The sequence below is a fragment of the Stylophora pistillata genome, chromosome 4 (genome assembly GCF_964205215.1).
Source record: "Stylophora pistillata chromosome 4, jaStyPist1.2, whole genome shotgun sequence".
NCBI lineage: Eukaryota > Metazoa > Cnidaria > Anthozoa > Scleractinia > Pocilloporidae > Stylophora > Stylophora pistillata.
The window spans coordinates 27,235,263-27,253,583 of NC_142522.1; the positions used below are offsets into that span (position 1 = coordinate 27,235,263).

At 39.0% G+C, this 18,321-nt stretch overlaps 1 protein-coding gene across 2 annotated transcripts in view; it reads left to right on the top strand.

Moving 5' to 3' along the window:
* Positions 1 to 11,854, top strand: part of LOC111344598 (uncharacterized) — a 68,548-nt gene extending 56,694 nt beyond the window's left edge. For both annotated transcript variants that reach the window (XM_022951840.2, XM_022951841.2), the window contains 4 exons: positions 3,541 to 4,194; positions 4,796 to 4,873; positions 5,308 to 5,385; positions 8,623 to 11,854. In XM_022951840.2, the coding sequence (XP_022807575.2) occupies positions 3,541 to 4,194; positions 4,796 to 4,873; positions 5,308 to 5,385; positions 8,623 to 10,217 (2,405 nt within the window). In that variant the 3' untranslated portion in view covers positions 10,218 to 11,854. The remainder of the gene's footprint in view (positions 1 to 3,540; positions 4,195 to 4,795; positions 4,874 to 5,307; positions 5,386 to 8,622) is intronic.
* Positions 11,855 to 18,321: the final 6,467 nt, after the last annotated feature.

Sequence of the window (18,321 nt, forward strand, 5' to 3'; positions counted from 1 at the left end):
TGGGGCGCGTGTTGCAAGATGGCACGTTCTACTCCATTTAAATAGCAGTCTAACGCTATATCTCTGCCCGGAGATGGCGTCCAATTCAATGGTTTCTTGTAGGTGTTTTCATCGTCAAGCTCTCTGTTACTATTGTCGTCATTACCAAAGTATTCCCTTAAGCGCATTCGGCGACCCATTGTTTGATGTCAGTAATGAGTTCAATTTTGTTTACATTTGTCGGCGTAGGGACAAATTTCAGACCTTTACTCAAGATCCTGAGTTCGTGCTCCGATAATGTGCGGTCCGAGAGATTGATAACATTTTTGAAGTTGTTATAATTAGCTCGTGGTTTCGTGTTGTGTCTGCCACGGTGGGTCCCTCTGTGATGTTTATGATCTGGTGAATGGGCTGAATTCACAGGTGTGAATTGGCCGGATGCAATTACAGGATTATTACCCTGGTTGTCACGTCCAGTTGTGTTGTTGATCTGACTAAAGGCCGAGTTTGGAGGTGTGTGGTGTACATTATGCAATCTACTAGTGTGGGTTCTGCGTTTAACTTGATGATTTCCATGCATCAGTGGAGTAGATTTTTTACGGTTTAGCTGTGCTTTTTTCGGTCCTGGCCGATTGTGTGATGTTGAGGCCGATGAAGGTGACGTAAATGAATAGGCATCCTGGGGTCGATAATCATTACATATAGGTGTGGGCAATGAAGGTGTTTTGTGTTTACTTACTTTAGACTTTTGCAGGGCAATGTTTTGGTGAAGTTTCTCTTGTTTTCTTGAGGTCAAGAATCGATGAGTATTCTCATTTTGAAGCTGAAGCCAGTGTTTAAGTACTTCAAGTTGTGACGTGGACAATTTACTCTCGATTTGATTTCTCAGTGTAACGCTTTTAGCTTTGTGTGATTTAACGAGGACGTCAATTAAACGGTTTGAGCATTCCTTAGTCCAACACACATTCCTGTCCAACACACAGGCCATATTCAAAGAAACACCTCTCGTTGCCTATCAGAAAGGGCGTAATTTAACACAGATGCTTACCCACAAAAGACTGCGATCGCCGATAGCTGCTGACAGAACCCCCTCCACTGATGAGTCCCCACACGATATAAGCAATCCACACATTCAAGTTCCATCTGACACTACCTGTACAATCTGTGGTCGATCATTCAAAACTAACAAAAATCTCAAAATTCATTTCTCTCATAAACATAAAAAGCAGAAACCACTGCAATCCACTAGTACCGGATTCTGGCCCTGTAGGGCTGACATAAGATGCAACTGCTGCAAAACATACGGGCAATTTACAGGGTCAGTTAAAAGCAGCACTACAGGAGAAACGATAACACTGCGACAACACACGTCATGCAAGACTAGCAATGTGATATACCTGATAGAATGCAGCAAATGTAACGATCAGTACGTAGGCGAGACAGGTCACCCAATTCACCACCGTGGCAATGAACACCGTAGCGACATCAAGGGTGGACATAAAAACATACCCTCTGTCAGACATTTTAAGAACTGTGGAGTCGACCATCTTAAACTTACGGTTATTGAAAAAGTTAGAAGTCAAAATCAAGAAATCAGAAAAGCAAGAGAAAACTATTCGTATTAAGACTCAATCCTACTATCAATAAGCTTACTACATGAATTATAACTACTTTAATTTATCTATTTTAGACACCATGACACGTTTCGCTGTTATCTATTCTATTTTTATATTATTACGTCATGACATGTTTACTGTTGACACGAATTTTAAATTTGAATATTGCTCATGTAATTAGTATGCTCCTGAGGAAGACCGAGGCGGTCGAAACGTCGAGCTAATAAACCAACAAAGCTACATTGGAGTTTGCCTCTTGACCATTACATTTCTGCTCTTATATATATATACACTCGTTTTCATATATAGTTTAAACTAGTATAGATATTTTAGTCCTTCTGTCACAATGCCTGAAAATCAAACTGTGTGACTGTACAATAGCATGTATCACATGAGAAATCTGATAATTTTTCAGAGGCAAAAAAACTGGTTGGCCAACAGGACATTCAAACCGAAAGTGAACTGACTAAAAAAGAAATGGATTTCCTGTTTATGTTTACGTAATCTTTTCAATAAGGAAAGAGATGCCTATTTATTAAGTCTTGAAAACTGTGAACGACTAACCATTTGGAAGCAAAAGGATTCTAATAATATCAGACTGATATGATAGAAAGAAACAATTGACGACTCAAAAACGATTCAAGTTGTAGAATAAATGGTAAATGGACTTTCCTTATTTGACGAAAGGGATTCATGCCTGAGTAATGATACCATTGATATTCGGTTTGGCTTGCAAATCAGTACGTGTGCATTTCACGATCTTTATTGCTTTAGAGTTAGTTGCTTCAAATACTATAACAAGTGTAGAAAGCGAGAAATTCGGAAACTTAGGACATTTGGCTGTTGATATAGGCTACTGAAATAACGGTATACGAACTTCAGCAATACCTAAAGTTTCACCGTTTTCCAAACAGGATACATACACCTCCCAGTTGATGACTTAATAAGAACTACATTAACTAATTCTGACTGATTGGCAACTGCTAGTGGCTCAAAAGAAACAGTTTGTTAACAATGACCGTTTGATGTGATCATCTCGGTTAAAGTAGGTTTGAGAAAACTTTGGTGATGACTTACGCTTAGATGGTCGAAGCGTCAGTCAATATCACTGACAAAAGTCCTTCTCAAAACTGCTCTCAACCGGACGATCTGGTAAATTATCATGTTCAGATAACACACACAAACGTCACTTCGGCACAATTTACTGTTCACTCTATCGCAATTTTCTTGGGTTAGCAATATATTAAGCCACGCCCACTTTGAGTCCCAGATCACAAAATTCGACAGGAATAACGCTTTCCTCTTTTCAAGTCAATCAAATTGAAAGCATTTCTAATAATCTTCACTAAAAAATGTATTTTATATCGATTATCAATCATTGATCATTCGCGACTTGTAAACACGGCCAAACCCACGTCACAAGACGTCTAGCTGCGACCCACGACCATAATAGGCCTTTTGCAGATAGAGATCACGTGCTTAGATACCGCATAGCAACGCCATACTGGAGAGCAAGCACTCCAATGATCTCAGACAAAATAGAGATCACAGAAGTCTGCATTCAAACAAAGAATACAGCGGATAACAAGTTAAAGGGTATCCCAATTCGAGAAATCTTGTAAGTCTTAATCAACAGCTTCCTTAGACTGTATCAGCGAAAAACGAGTTTTGGTGTGATTTTGCTGCTGATACACTCCGGGGAAGCTGTTGATTACTTCTTACTGGATTTCTCGAATTGGAATACCTTTTGACCTGTTATCCGCTGTATTCTTTGTTTGAATGCAGACCTCTGTGACCTCTATACTATCTGAGATCACTGGAGTGCTTGCTCTCCAGTATGGCGTTGCTTTGCGGTATCTAAGCACGTGATATCTAGCTGCAAAAGGCCTATTCATAAGTCATACAAGTTGCTAAAACATAAATCCCTTGTGTTTATTTTTACTAGAAGCACAACAACAACAACAACAGCAGTATCATGACATCATAGAAAAAACCAAACACTTTGAAGCTCTTCACAAGGAATGTATCAGGGTGTTGCCATACGCAGATAAACTAAGTGGTCAGGTTTACGTTCAACTGTACGTGATTTGTGGCAATAACGGCATACCGGCAGAGTTAAATATAGCTGCTCGAAACTGCTTTCAAGAGACTGGCGTGAAGCTAAAATGGACGGATCTGTACAATGAAGCATCTGATGTGCCAAAGATCACCCGTCGAGTGTCAAGAAGATTGGAAAAATTCGAGGTTGATGAAATTAGGAAGATCATTGACACTTCTCAACTCACTTTCAATAAGCATCGTAACATCACTGCAGTGTACCCTTCTCTCAAAGTAACAGATTCCAAGCGGACAAACGAGCCTTGCATCATGGTTAATGTTATTGGAAAAGGTCGCATCCCAATCGGCGAAACTAACATTCCAGCGTTTATTGAACGTTTCCCGGTGGACATCGTGGAGGGATTTTCGATGGAAAGGGAGACCCCATCCAAGCCAATGGAGCCACAAGAAGAAAGGGAATACCTCCGTTTGGGAGCAAGCATCGGCACTAAGGGGGTCGTTGATGGTGGGACCTTAGGTGCAATTTTGAAAGATAATGATGGTAATTATTATTTGCTCTCCTGTGAACAGTTTCGATACGATAATTGTTCAGCATCAAGTTTACTCTGGTGGAATCAAGAATATTTTGCCTGACATTCAGACAAAGTTTAGATTCTGTAATTAATACCTAATAAACGAATACCACGCCTCTAGTGGAATGGAAGGAATACTTGACCCAGGTATTCATTTTGGTAATGTGGAGATTCCGAAGCCGAAAACGTACCTTCTTCGTTGATAAAAACCCGTTACCTAGTCAACCTTTTCCACGCAAGGCTAAGGAATTTGAACTGAACAGAAATTGACAGCGGTGTAGATCTGTTTTTTTTTTTTGTTTGTTTTTCGAAAAGAACGAACTGGGACTGAGTCAAGACAAGCTAGCTTCTTCTTGTAGAGCGTTTCTTTAATTATTTTGATAGGTTTGGGCCCTCTTGTAAAGGTATCTGGGAAAGCTGCATTAGTGAAACAGATTCAACAACCGCATACAGACATATTCATATAGAGCCTAGTCCTCGATAAGTATTTCAGTTTCTTTGTTACGATGCTTGAAAATCAAACTGCGTGAACAAATCATGCATCTCATGAGAAATTTGGTAATGTTTCAGAGGCAGAGAAACTGGTTGGCCAACAGGACATTCAATCCCAAAGTGAAATGACTAAAGGCGTTTCTAAGGAAAGGGAAGGTAACTCAAAATCAATTTGCTTTTGAATTTTGTTAGTTTGTTCGTTTTAGAAATTTAAAATAAAAAAAAATGGATCGCTGTTTATGTTTAAGTATTCTTTGCAATAAAGAAAGAATTCCTCAATAATTAGGTCTTGAAAAAATGTGCGCGACAATCCATCTGGATGCAAAACGATGCTGATTCAATATCAGGATAATATGATAAAAAGAAACAGCTGACGACTGAAAAACGATTCAACTCGTAGAATAAATGCTTCTATATCACAGAAAACAAATTGACTCTATGTTGTCGTGTGTCTGTTGAGTAAAATTTACATTTATTTTCATATAAAGTTTATACCTGTCTAAATATTTTAGTCCTTTTGTTACAATGCTTAAAAATCAAACTGAGCGTATGATATCATGCATCACATTAAAAATTTGGTATTTTTTCAGAGGCAGAGAAACTGGTTGGCCAACAGAACACTCAACCTGAACGTGAACTGACTAAAGGCGCATTTAAGAAGACTGAAGGTAACTCAAATAAAAAAAATGGAATTCCCTTTTATGTTTACGTAGTCTTTGCAATAGGGAAAGAGATGCCTAGTTATTACGTCTTGAAAAATGTGAACGACTAACCATCTGGAAACAAAATGATCCTAATATATCATCAGGCTGATATAATAAAAAGAAACAATTGACGACTCAAAAGCGATTCAAGTTGTAGAATAAATGGTAAATGGACTTTCCTTATTTGATGAACGGAATCATGCCTGAGACACCAATGATATTCAGTTTAGCTTTCTAAATTTCATGCCCTTTGTTCCGACACTCCACGATCTTCATTGCTTTAGAGTTAGTTGCTTCAAATCCTATAAAAAGTGTAGAAAGCGAGGAATTCGAAAACTTAGGACGTTTGGCTGTTGATTTAGGCTACTGAAATAACGGTACGTGAACTACAGCAATATCTAAAGTTTCAACGTTTTTCCAAACATGATACATATACCTCCCAGTTGAAGATCTAAGAAGAATTACTGTCAGCTTTAATTCTCAATTTTGACAGGAAAGCAAACTAGGCTAATAGTAATTCTGGCTGGTTGACCGTGACTGCAAGTGGTTCGATAAAAAATAATTTGATAAGAATGACCGTTTGATGCGATCATCTCTGTAAAAGTAGTCTTGAGAGAACTTTACGTTTAGATGGTCGAAACGTCATTCACTATCATTGAAAATAGTCCTTCTTAAGATTACTCACCCGGACGATCTCATTGCATTATCACATGTCACTCCTGGGTTCAAGCCATTCACAGCATTACTCAAAATGAAGTAGGAAAGATCGGCTTGTCTCGAAACGAGTAGCATACTTGAGTGCTTAAATTCTGAAGATAACTGAACTTATTTTATTTTTTCTTAGTTCGTGAGCGCCCGGTATTCTACAAATCCTGCAATCTGATTGGCTCCGAGAGCGGGCAGTATTCTCACATCCGGCCCGCTCACAGCGGGCGATATCCTATGCGCTACGTGTTGAGTCACCTAGTACATCCTTAGCTTCGTTGCAAACTTTCATAAATGTACTTCTTTAACCGGCCAGTCAGCTTTGTAGGCTAAGAGATTTCGGTCACGACCCTTAGCTGATTAATAACACTAATTCTTTGCAAGCTCCAGAAATTTGGATATTTCTACCGTACATTTCACAAAGAAACCGAAGAAATTCGATGACTAAAAGTCGCATTACATCTCCTTGTGTCTAGCTAGAAAAAGCATGTTATTGACTTCAATGTTTTGGTGGAAGAAATATTTTACAGACACCATGACAGCAAGCAAACAAGCAACCTCAAAACATGCATTTGAAGTTACTTTCAATTTGACTTTCCTTGACATTTAAAACTGAACAGAGGTAATTCTTCGTAGATTAATCATCGTTGCAAGAGAAAATTTCTTTCGTAAAATCAAGGCGGATGAAAACGTCCCAGTGACAGTCATTAACCTCGAGTTTACTTGCGAAAACAGTTGCGTTGTCTTTTTCAAGTGTCAGCAGGCTTAATATAATTCTTACGCGCTTTCTAATTGACAAGTGTCAGATCGTGACAGATACTTATAAGAAAATGTTTCAAAATTTTCTTGGAGGCCTTTTAAATCAGCCATATCACTACGCAGATGAAACTGTGTCAATGAACCCTCTTATTTTAAATTGCATTACCTCTGTTTTCTCTTTCATCCATTCGCTCAACAGTTGTTCCAGTGATCTTGCTGTCACTTACAGCCCTAAGTTATTCGGCCTATTTTTAAAACCATCTCCTTAAGTTAAAGAAAAACATAAAAATATAATTCACCATGCCAGGTCGGTCCGTATTGGGAAAAACTGTGCTCGAAGCCTTGAGTACCGCCCGAGGCCCTCGGCCTTGGGCGATATCCAAGACATCGGGCACAGTTTTTCCAAATATGTACCTCCCAGCTGGTGTATAACTCATATAATCTAAAAGTTGTGAAATGAGAGCGTTATTTTATCTATTTTATCTCTTTCGAAATGCGCAATGAAATGCTTCGGGAGCTTTTAATGGCAGGCTTGTAGACTAGCTATGCAAAGCCTCACAGACGATTCTCTTTTTGTTTTGTTTCATTACAAAGATGGTGTAACATTAATTTTTAGCAGCCAATAAATAAATTAGATGAAACTGAACGGAATGGAATCAGTAGGTGGGCCTCTAGTTGATCTCGGTCGGCCGTTCGTAGAAAGTAAACCTGATCATACACTCGATACACATCCTGCGACGATTCGTCTCGGAATTTGATTAATAGTTGTTGGCCGCGGGTCGAGGGTTCAAGTCGCGCGTCGATGTGGAAACAATTCGCGGTTGATCAATAGTTATGTTTTTAATTACTAATTAATTGCTTTTCATTTGATGTTTACAATGCTTCTAATTTGATTGATTACAGGAATAGGTAAACAGCGAGAAAAAATTCTGGGCTAAACATAAAATAATATGCAAAGAGAGCCTCAATGGTCCTCAATGTAATCTCGCATAACCTTACATTTGCTTGAGCGAGTATTATGTTGATTTTCTATGTTGGAAAGCAATCTAACTTTGTCATATCATAAAATTGAGCAAGAGAAGAGGCCAGGATATTCGCTGCCATTCGCTAGCTTATCGTAGAGAATTGTTTATGGTGGCATAAAAATACACTGAGAACCAATTACAGTTTCTACATTTACTACAGTACTCACCATTTCAAACTTACAGGTTTCGTGATGAGCTATACTGATGCTAGTAAATTATTATGTTCAGATAACACACACAAACGTCACTTTACCTCAATTTGCAGCTCACTCTATCGCACTTTTCTTGGATTATCAACGAAATAAGCCACACCCCATTGTGAACTCCAGATCACATAATTCGTCAAAAATAACACTTTTACCTTTTTCAAGTCAATCAGATCAGAGGCATTGTTAAGAATCTCAGATTCACTAAAAATTTGATTTTATATTGATTATCAATCATTGGTCATTCGCGACTTCTAAACATATCACAAGACTTCTAGCTGCTACCCTCGACCGTAACTCATACAAATTACTAGAACTTAAATCTCTTTTACTTCAAAACGTAAAAAAGGGCGATTTTACAAATCTGACCCAACGGGTTTGTATTTAGCTTTAATTTTTGTGACTAAATGTCTGTAACCGTAACGCCTCCGATGACCAACAACAACTGCACTTATAAGAAAAAAGACACGTTCACCCACATAGCATTGTGTTTATATTTTCACTAGAAGACTATCAAGACATCATAGAAAAAACCAAAAATTTTGAAGCTCTTCACAAGGAATGTATCAGGGTGTTGCCGTACAGAAATAAACTGAGTGGTCAGGTTTACGTTCAACTGTACGTGTTCTGTGGCAATAACGGTATACCAAAAGTGTTAAGTGAAGCTGCTGGAAACTGCTTCGGAAAGATGGGTGTGAAGTTAAAATGGACGGATCTGTGCAATGAAACATCTGATGTGCCAAACATCACCCCTGGAGTGTCAAGAAGATTGCAGAAATCCGAGGTTGATGAAATTAGTAAGATCATCGACACTTCTCTACTCACTTTCAACAAGCATCGTAACATCACTGCCGTGTACCCTTCTCTCAAAATAACAGATTCGAAGCGGACAAACGAGCCTTGCATCATGGTTAATGTTATTGGCAAAGGTCGCATCCCCATCGGCGAAAGTAACATTCCAGAGTTTGTTGATAGTTACCCAGTAGACATCGTGGAGGGATTTTGGATTGAAACAGTGAACCCATCCAATCCAATTGAGCCAAAAGAAAGAAGGGAATACCTACGTCTAGGAGCAAGCATTAGCCTCAAAGGGGTTCCTTATGCTGGGACCTTAGGTGCTTTTGTGAAAGATGATGATGACAAATTTTATTTGCTTTCATGTAATCATGTGATCGGAGACAGAGAGAAAAAAGAGATATTACACCCTGGGTGGTTGCAATACGTGGAGTCGTTTAAGTATTGCCTAGATGAATACAACAAATTGTTGAAACGGGTCACCAAAACCGAAACGGGTTTTTCTACAAGGAATTGGCAACCCACTGAGTTATCTGAGTTGAAAAATGCATTTAGGGGACTGCAAAGAATATCAGATTGTAACAATGATAAATTGCCTTCATCCGTGAAAAAAAGTGGATGTTATAAAGATTTCATTGATTATGCACAACAATTGGAAGAGCTTGTCAATCATTCCCCAAGGGTTGTAGCAGACTTCTCACGTGCTTTCAGCGGCAACGTGCATATGAATTCTAATCTCAGCAAAAAAGAAATATCCATCGATGCAGCAGTTGCTGAGTTGAGAGAGGAAGAAGTAAACGCTCTCAAACAAAATTTTTTTGTCGAAATGATTGGCACTGCAAACTACCCAAGCGGCACTGTTCTTGCGTCGGATGAAGTCCTTATTCACCCGCACGCGAGAGAATGGTGTAAGAGCGGAAGTATCACCGAACACACTTCGATAAATACTTCTACTGACCTTCGACTGATCAATTTGAAAGTTCCCCTTAGTGAGCAGGTACTGCATTTTGACTTCGACACGAAAAAAGTGGTTGTGACTGAGCCAGAATCTGTTGGGTGGCGAAAAAACTTTGTTCTTGAAAACGTAGTCGATGAACCATTTAGTCGCCTAGGTGATTCTGGAGCCGTGATTTTTGAAAAACGTGAGGACCAGGAGTCCATGTCTGCGTTTGGCATGGTTGTTGGTGTTCATTATGAGAACAATACACTTCATAGCACCATTGTGTCACCGTTAGATGATTCTCTCAGAATACTGTCATACTTTCACGGAAAAAACTTGACAATGGTTCCAAGTATATTTGAGTAATTTTACTCCCTCTCTCTCTCTTTCTCTCTCTCTCTTTACGAAGTCAATTTTAATGGTAACGCCAGTTTTTGAAAGCATATGTGTTTGTTAGGTGTTATGATTTTTTTTAGGCGTTATATCTCATTTGGTAAACGTGGCTTAACAACACGTTATCTTGTACCGCTTCTGAGAAAACCTCAGCATATAAGCCTCAATTGTTTTTGTAAGATTTCCTCGCCAATGATTTTTGTGATTTTGTTTACTTTTCTTTTAAAGCAAATATGATGGCAACTCTAGATATTGTAAACAGACAAATATGGAGAAACCCTCATGCCTTGTGGAGTCTTTGTCGACCTGAAAAAAGCTTTTCTTACCGTTTGATCATAACATTCTCTTCCGGAAGCTAGATCATAATGGCTTCTTTTGCGTAAGAAAACAAAGGCATGATAAGTATGCATGAGTTATTTTTTTGTGTGGGTGGTTTGAAATGGCACGCTAAGTAACTGATGTTTGCATTTTTGTAAAACAGAAACATTATTTACTTTCGAAAGATTCCAATGAAAGTATCGTTCAATGGAGAGCAAAATAAAAAGACACGTATATCACGGTCTACTGTCGCTGATGTCTAAGTTATTTCAGGCAAAAATAAACTGTATTGGTACCACGCTTCCCGTAGTCTCCTTTACAGCCTTTGTTTGCTCTCCTCAAGCAACGTGATCTCTTCCCCCGTTGTGTGACCAGATCAAACAACGGCCTGCTCGCAAAACTCTCGAACAAGAATTTATCTTTCCAATCGGCGCTCTTAATCCCACGGTATCAAAGAACGCTTTTATCCAACTCATTTATTCTTGTTATTCTCGTTAACATGTTCCCATAAAATTGCGGAGCCTTCATTTTCCCCATATAAACACACACACCACCCACAATTCCTCCATTTTCTCTGACAAAGGGCTAACGCTCGATACGTCAGCTTTGAAGCTCTTAACGGTAGCCAATTAACATTATCAACCCAGTTGGTAAAACCAAAATAACCTTGTTATATACTTTGTTATTCCTAGGTAACAAGTTTTATTCTTTATACAGTATTGTAGACTTATTTCTTCTGTAACATTGAACGCTGTTGCAATAGTTCTACTTTAAATTTTAAAATGCGACACAACTAGAATACACTCCTTTTTATAGACCTTTTTATAGGAACGTTCACTGAGGCTGAGATGAACCAAAATTTTAAGAACGTACCAAGTACATACCCAGGGTCAGAGTCACTGAAGAACGTTTACACTTTGCTCCTTTCTTTTTTGAGAAGTATAAATAAAGGCAAAATAGATACAAAACTGTGATCTTTCAGGACAATTGACTCACATATTAGGGAACCGTTTTGTAACATTGTTGTACTCGAACTTATTCTGGTGCAAATTGATTTTTAGAAATACTATATCGCAAAACTTTAAGAACATGTTAAGAACATTTACAGGCTCAAATCACCGAAAAAAAAAACTGACAACAATGACAACAAGAAAGTCCAGCCTCAGCCACAAAATTAGACGTTCTAAGGGGAAAAAAAAGAGTGTAGCACTCGAGCACCTTGTGGGCGCATGAAAACTTGTAATTTGTATCGAAAGTAATTAGACGGTAATAAATAAACCATTCCACATCTATGCATTTGCAGAAGGAAATACTGTGTAACTGGGCATGCGAATCTCCTTTTTCTCACATTCCTTTCGAGCGTATGCTATGAAGGGAAAACGAAACAGCCGTATTACAGAGGGAACTTTAAAACTCTTTTGATGAAAATGTTTTCGTTTTTTTATGGAAACGTTTAATTATTCGAGTCATAATGATTCGTGCTAAAGAATCTGCAATTCCGTAAGAACCAGTTTAAAGTTGTATTGTATTTATGGCTCTTTGTGTAATGTGGTAACTAGTCCCCCTTACTACGGTCTAAACTAAGAAATCCAAATCACGTCATTAGCTCCTACGACATGCGGTAATCGAATCAGCAAGGTTTATGACCTTCGCCTTTCTTTTTCGGGTAAAGATCTAGCCCCTGCCCAACGTACAAAGACCATATAACAAACACTGTTTCAACTTGTATGTCACGACTGGGACAGATAAACCGCGTCAAGCACGTGTTGGACAAGGACACTTTAACCATAGTTGTCAATGATCTAGTCCTTAGCAAACTCTTCTATTGCTCCAATGTTTGAAGTGATGCCACCGAGAGTAACCTAGTCAAAGTACAAAAAGTACAGAACTTTGCTTGTCGTATAATTAGTGGAGCAAAGAAATCTGACCACATAACGCCAGTCTTCAGGCCAATGCAGTGGCTACCTATTAGGCAACAACTCTATTACAGAAATGCTGTAATGGCATTCAAGTGTATGACTGGTTGCGCACCCAATAGTTTAAATAAACAGTTCATTAAACGTTCAGACGTATCAACACGCACCACAAGAAATTCACAGAAACTTCAGATTCCTCTCCTAAAGACTGCTACAGGACAGAGAACCCTCTCCTATAGAACTGTAAAGATTTGGAATGCACTAGATTCCTCGCTCAAGTTAAACAGATCACTACAAGAATTTAAAAGGAAATTAAAAACATTTTAATAAAAGACTTCATGGATTGTAAAGTGATATAGTTGTGTAATATACTATATAAATAGTATGTGGTTTTCTTTTTGTAATTTTTTATGATATGGTTTTTAGCGTGTATTCTCTGAAAAGCCCTTTCAGGATGAGAGTAAAGTTTGTATGTATGTATGAATGTTAGATTGAATGAAGCGTCTCCGTTAAAAAATGACAACTTGAGATCGAGGCTGCCGATCAAATGATCTTTATTGTTACATTTATATTCGCATGAGAACAAGAACGAGAGCAACGGAAGAAGATGAATAAGATCACAATATTAAATTCTTGCAGCGACTACACAAACCGTCACCAAGACGATTTTTGAACACTATCTCGAAACCAGCTTCCGCGACTCTGATGGCGAGTTTTGAAGCAAGACTTGTCTGAGGGAAGAGACAACCACCTGCAGCAGTCAGTCGACCGACAGAGTTCTGATAACTCTGATTCACTTAAGAGTAAGGATGGGCCGATACAACTTTTACGTTCTAATTCGCTGCGCTCAGACGAACGTAAATTATTTTCTCCTTAAATACTATAGAAATACAACACCAAAGGAATGATGGTTGGATGCTCAGGCAATCCAAGCTGACATTTATTCATACAATTGACGAAATTACACCATCTTGAGAACTTGACGATTTCGTTTGTATATCTTTTAACTGTGGAATCCGCCTTAGACTTCATTAAAAAGGTCAGAAGATCTTTGGTGTTTGGTTTCACGTGGTCGGGGATGTTGTCCCGAAAACCTTGCCTGAGTGATAAACATCTGATGAAAACAAATGAAGACAAGACAAAAGAGAACGGAAAACATTTAAAAGAAACGCCGCAAACTAAAATACAAGATTCAAAGCAACAAACTTTCTCCGAAAACAGGCCAGCGCCAGCTTTTTATCATATGCACAAGCGTTCTACTACCACATAAACTACCTCAGAATATAAGCTGGAGACGATAAAGTGCTCTCCTAATCCGAGGCCAGCGCCCTCTTGTCGATGTATAATCGGACAAGCGTCCTTGTATCTACCAAACAAATCTCAACTAAATCATTACTGATCATCCTAAGAGTTACAGGGACCCGGTCATCAAGCAGTCAAAACTTTATACGGACCGCTAACATTTGTCCAAAAATTCTTTTAGAGGCTAACAACGAATTGGTGTTCCGACCATGCTTCAGAACAGTCCTTCCGCTGAACAACTTATAATCTCTCACAAAACTAAAAACTTTTCTGGCAATGATAGGCCAAAAATACGACGAAGGCCAGAATGGTACGACTAAAGTAGCCACAGCCTTGGATATATACAAATAGTGAATTGTTCTATGGATTAGATTTACAGGGGGCACAACGAGGCAATTTTCCCCGGTCAGATTCTGAACGAAGAAATCCACTCCGCTACAACCTGGATTCCAAAATCTTGAATAAAACTTGTTGATTTTCTTATTATAGAAATTGGCAAAACAGTCCACTGTATGTCGCCCCCAAGTATAATCCAGGAATTCCAGAAAGGAAGTTGTGATTTGCCAATCATCTACATCAATAATACGACTAATGAAGTCCACCCTATCAAGCTTAGTTCGGGGAATCCATTGTATTTCCAATTCGATTTCATTATCGACGCAAAACTGAAAAATCTTAAGGGCTATAACGTGTAGATCTTTCCTCATGCTTCCAACTTGGATAATTCTACGAGCATTTTGACTGTCAGAAAACCATTTGATGTAAGCGCCTTTAATGATGAAAATGACGAAAACTGACAAGGGCGGGCGGGTGGGGCTACAACTTCGATGTCAGCGTGGAAAGCTAGAGTGAGAGGACTAAATCACACTGAAATGTCTATAAATACTGAAACCACACCAATCAGGAATACCCAGGGGACACGCCCCAAATGGCGTGTCCTACAGTGAATAGAATCAACAATGAAACAAACTGTTAATGAACTGTAAACTCTGTATACCAGCAGAAAATGTATTTTCGAACAGGTACGATAACGAGTACGATATTTACTTTTTTCTTCGATACCGATACTGTGACGTCATCAAAATAAATAGTACGTCATATAATCTGATTGACTAAATGAAGGCACTCTCGCACGGTTTTTCGTTCAGTTCTCTATAGTAGCATCAACAAGACAGTCAAACAAGTCAAAATTTTCAATTTAATTGGGACTCACTTAGTTTTACCGAGTAAATGAAGACCGCAATGGTACAATCTTTCTACTTTCTATATTAAGCAATCTGCAACTTTTACTTGCATTCATGATCATAAGGCGTACAATGAAAGGTTATCAGTTACTGCACGGGTCACTAATAATAATCAAACACGGGTGCCCGACTTATTATGGATCCTGCGCTTCAATACTCGATACATCAGGGACTCCTTGGCAGACAGAACCATACACACGTGCCCTACTTTAGACCTATTTAACCTTTCTCGGTGCTTTCCTTGCTCTAGGTTTTCTTTAATAAGCAGGCATAATAGTTTGAAACTCATTTTTGGTACTCCAGATATGTCCTTGTAAGGCCTGGATTGTTGTGAGTTGTGCTTTTGTTGCCGTTGTACTGAGTGACATTAAATTTACAGTTAATAAAATCGGGTCCTATTTCACAATGAAATGTGTACTAGGGAATGGAAGAAGCTGCTACTTTGACAGGTACACTGCGGCAATCCTACATTGCACGCACATGCGCACATGCACGATCCCGAGATCGAAAGAATCGATACTCTTCGCTAGTATCGATATTTTTCGTTCGGACCTTGGTATCGCTGGTATAGGACATTTGGTATCGGTATCGGCCCATCCTTACTAAAGAGCGAAGCTGTTAAAATTAGGCGATTTACCCACCATTCTTGACGCCAATACACGGAGTTGCCCTGGAAGTACTGTTTTCTTTTCTCTTGAATGATTTTTCACGTGGATATCGATGAATGACAGGAGTCAATGGATACCATTCAACTAACCATTCGAATAGCGGTAGGGCGGTGGAGCCGTACGTTTTTCTCAGAAAATTTTTTCACTTATGTCTTGAACCTTGATTAATTTTTGTCGATTGTTTTTATTTTTGCGATCCTGAGCGATTTGAATAGATAAAATTTTCTCTAAGAAAAAAATATGAAACAAAGAAAAAAATTCATCCAACTCAGGAGAGCCATTACTATGACGCAAGACTTGGCACGATGTATAGATGTTTATAGCATTTTTCATATTTGACGCACCAGCAATAGTTTTGGCAGCCGAAGCGAGATTAGGAATTTTTCTGGGAATATTTCAATTTCAAGCACTTTTGTAGCTATATTTAAAATTTATTTCCCAGAGAAAGAGAGAGTACCCTCGGAGCGAGGTTGTACCGTTTATACTCGTCCCCAGGATCATCTCCGCTATCAAGATGGCGGGCGGGCGGGCGGGCGGGCGGGCGGGCGGGCGGGCGGTTTACAGCAATAGTTTAGTGATAGTCGGGCGAGAAATGATCGACGACAAACAAAAAATACACGCAAAAATGGCTCGTTAGCTCGCAGATTTATCAGACCCGTTTGGAATTTGTAATGTTGTTTTCGGATTATTTCGGCTCTCGTACTTTTTCATTTCTTCAATTTTTAGGGTAGTGTGCAAAGAATTATCGTGATATTCTCAATACATCACAGGTGTACCAAGCGTTCTGTGTGTGATTTTGGGGTCTAAAGGCGCGTTTTCATACGTTGAAAGAGCGTGCCCTTCCAGAGTACAAACACGGAGTGGAGTCAAAGCTGTCACGGCGGGAGAAAATAAAACGCGGAGCCCTACTCCATGGAGTACCCTATGGAGTACCTAAATGGAGTACCCCTGAAAATCATGTAGTAGTCAAGTAAAATACTTTATAAACATGGTAAATCGAATATATCTTTTTAGTTGATATATTTTGAGCTTGCCAGCTCTTTGATTTTCACAGTTTGATATAGTCCAGTTTTTTGGGCGGCAGGGGGCTCTCAGTCTTGCTGGTTCCTCCATTTTGGTTTTACCGCTGTGTAATGAGTCCTTTGATCAGAGGATAAAAAACTCCATACGATGAGCAAAACCCCCTGTTTCGAGTTCTGCACGAGGTAAAATATACATGCGTTATTAACCAAGCGTGAGGTCAAGATGGCTGGATATTGGCCGAGTCCTTTTTTCGCATTTTTATGGACCGAGACAAGTCTCGGTCCATAAAAATGCGAAAAAAGAACGAGGCTAATATTCAGCTATCTTGACCGAACAAGCTTGATTAATAAAGGATTTATTAATAAGAATTAGGAATGACTTGCTTACTTCGAGAGTCTGGGAAGAAAGCCTACTGTGTTTGTAGCACAACAAACTCAGGAGAGTCGTTTCTGTCGGCGTTTCCATCACCAAAATTTTCCAATAGTTATAACAATAGTTCTAATTCTATTTTTTCATACGTGGAATCAATGCGGACAATCCTGAGTGGGCAAGATTGGCCCATCTTGCCCACTCGGGTAGCCAATTCACTTCATCTTGCCCTCGGGCACTGCGAGCGATGTAAAAATTAAGCTTACTGCATTTTCCAAATCCACCGCCCCAGTCAGATGTATTTGCTGACCCATTAGTGTTTTTTTTTTTTTTTTTTGCTTCTTTACATATCTCAATTTTTTTACGCTACAAATAGATGGTAAAGAGAACGTCAATTTAAACACATGGATTGCTTTTTTAAGTCCTAGCTATTATCCTCATAGCTTCACTCAACTATCGAACACAGGAGTCCTTTTGTTAATAGATCGAATGCCACACCTCTTACAGGCGGCCATGCATATAGAGGTATTTTGAAAGATGTAAAACCCACTGCCGAATGAAGGATGTCCATGCTTTTGGCCTCTTGAAGATTATAGATATAGATGGTAATCGGCTTGTTAAAGAAAACGTTCAGGGATTACATTTAATTTAAGCCTTCCGTTTGAAGTGGTCAGCAGGTTAATCTTAAATTCAAGATGGTAGTCAATTCATGGACTGTATCAAACTATGACAATCGGAGAGCTGGAAAGCTCAAAATACATAAGATATGTATGTCTGAATGATTTACCATGTTTATAAAGTATTTTACTTGAGCAATACATGATTTCTAGGGGTACTCCAGATAGGTACCTCATATAGTACTTCATGTAATTGGGCTCCGCGTTTTGTTATCTCCCTGTCACACCATCAGCTAATTGTCAGACCACTTCCTAGACCTCTCTCTAGCTTTTCCCCCCTTAATATTTATAAAACACAGTTTTTTTTTCTAGTTGTCGTAGTAAAAAAACTTGTGTGGTTTTACGAGCCACTGTGCAGCTGGACTTCATTGCACAAATCAGTTTCAGATCCCTTATTAAGAGCGACTTTTTTCAAGACCGCGTGAGAGGTGGCACATCGACCGAAAAATGGCTATCCTCATATGTCAGTCAGAGACACCTTACGGTAAATATAGAAACGTGGTTAGGCTTTTTTTTCCAGACTTGCTTCTTTATCCGAGCAAATTCATGAAAACTGAAAC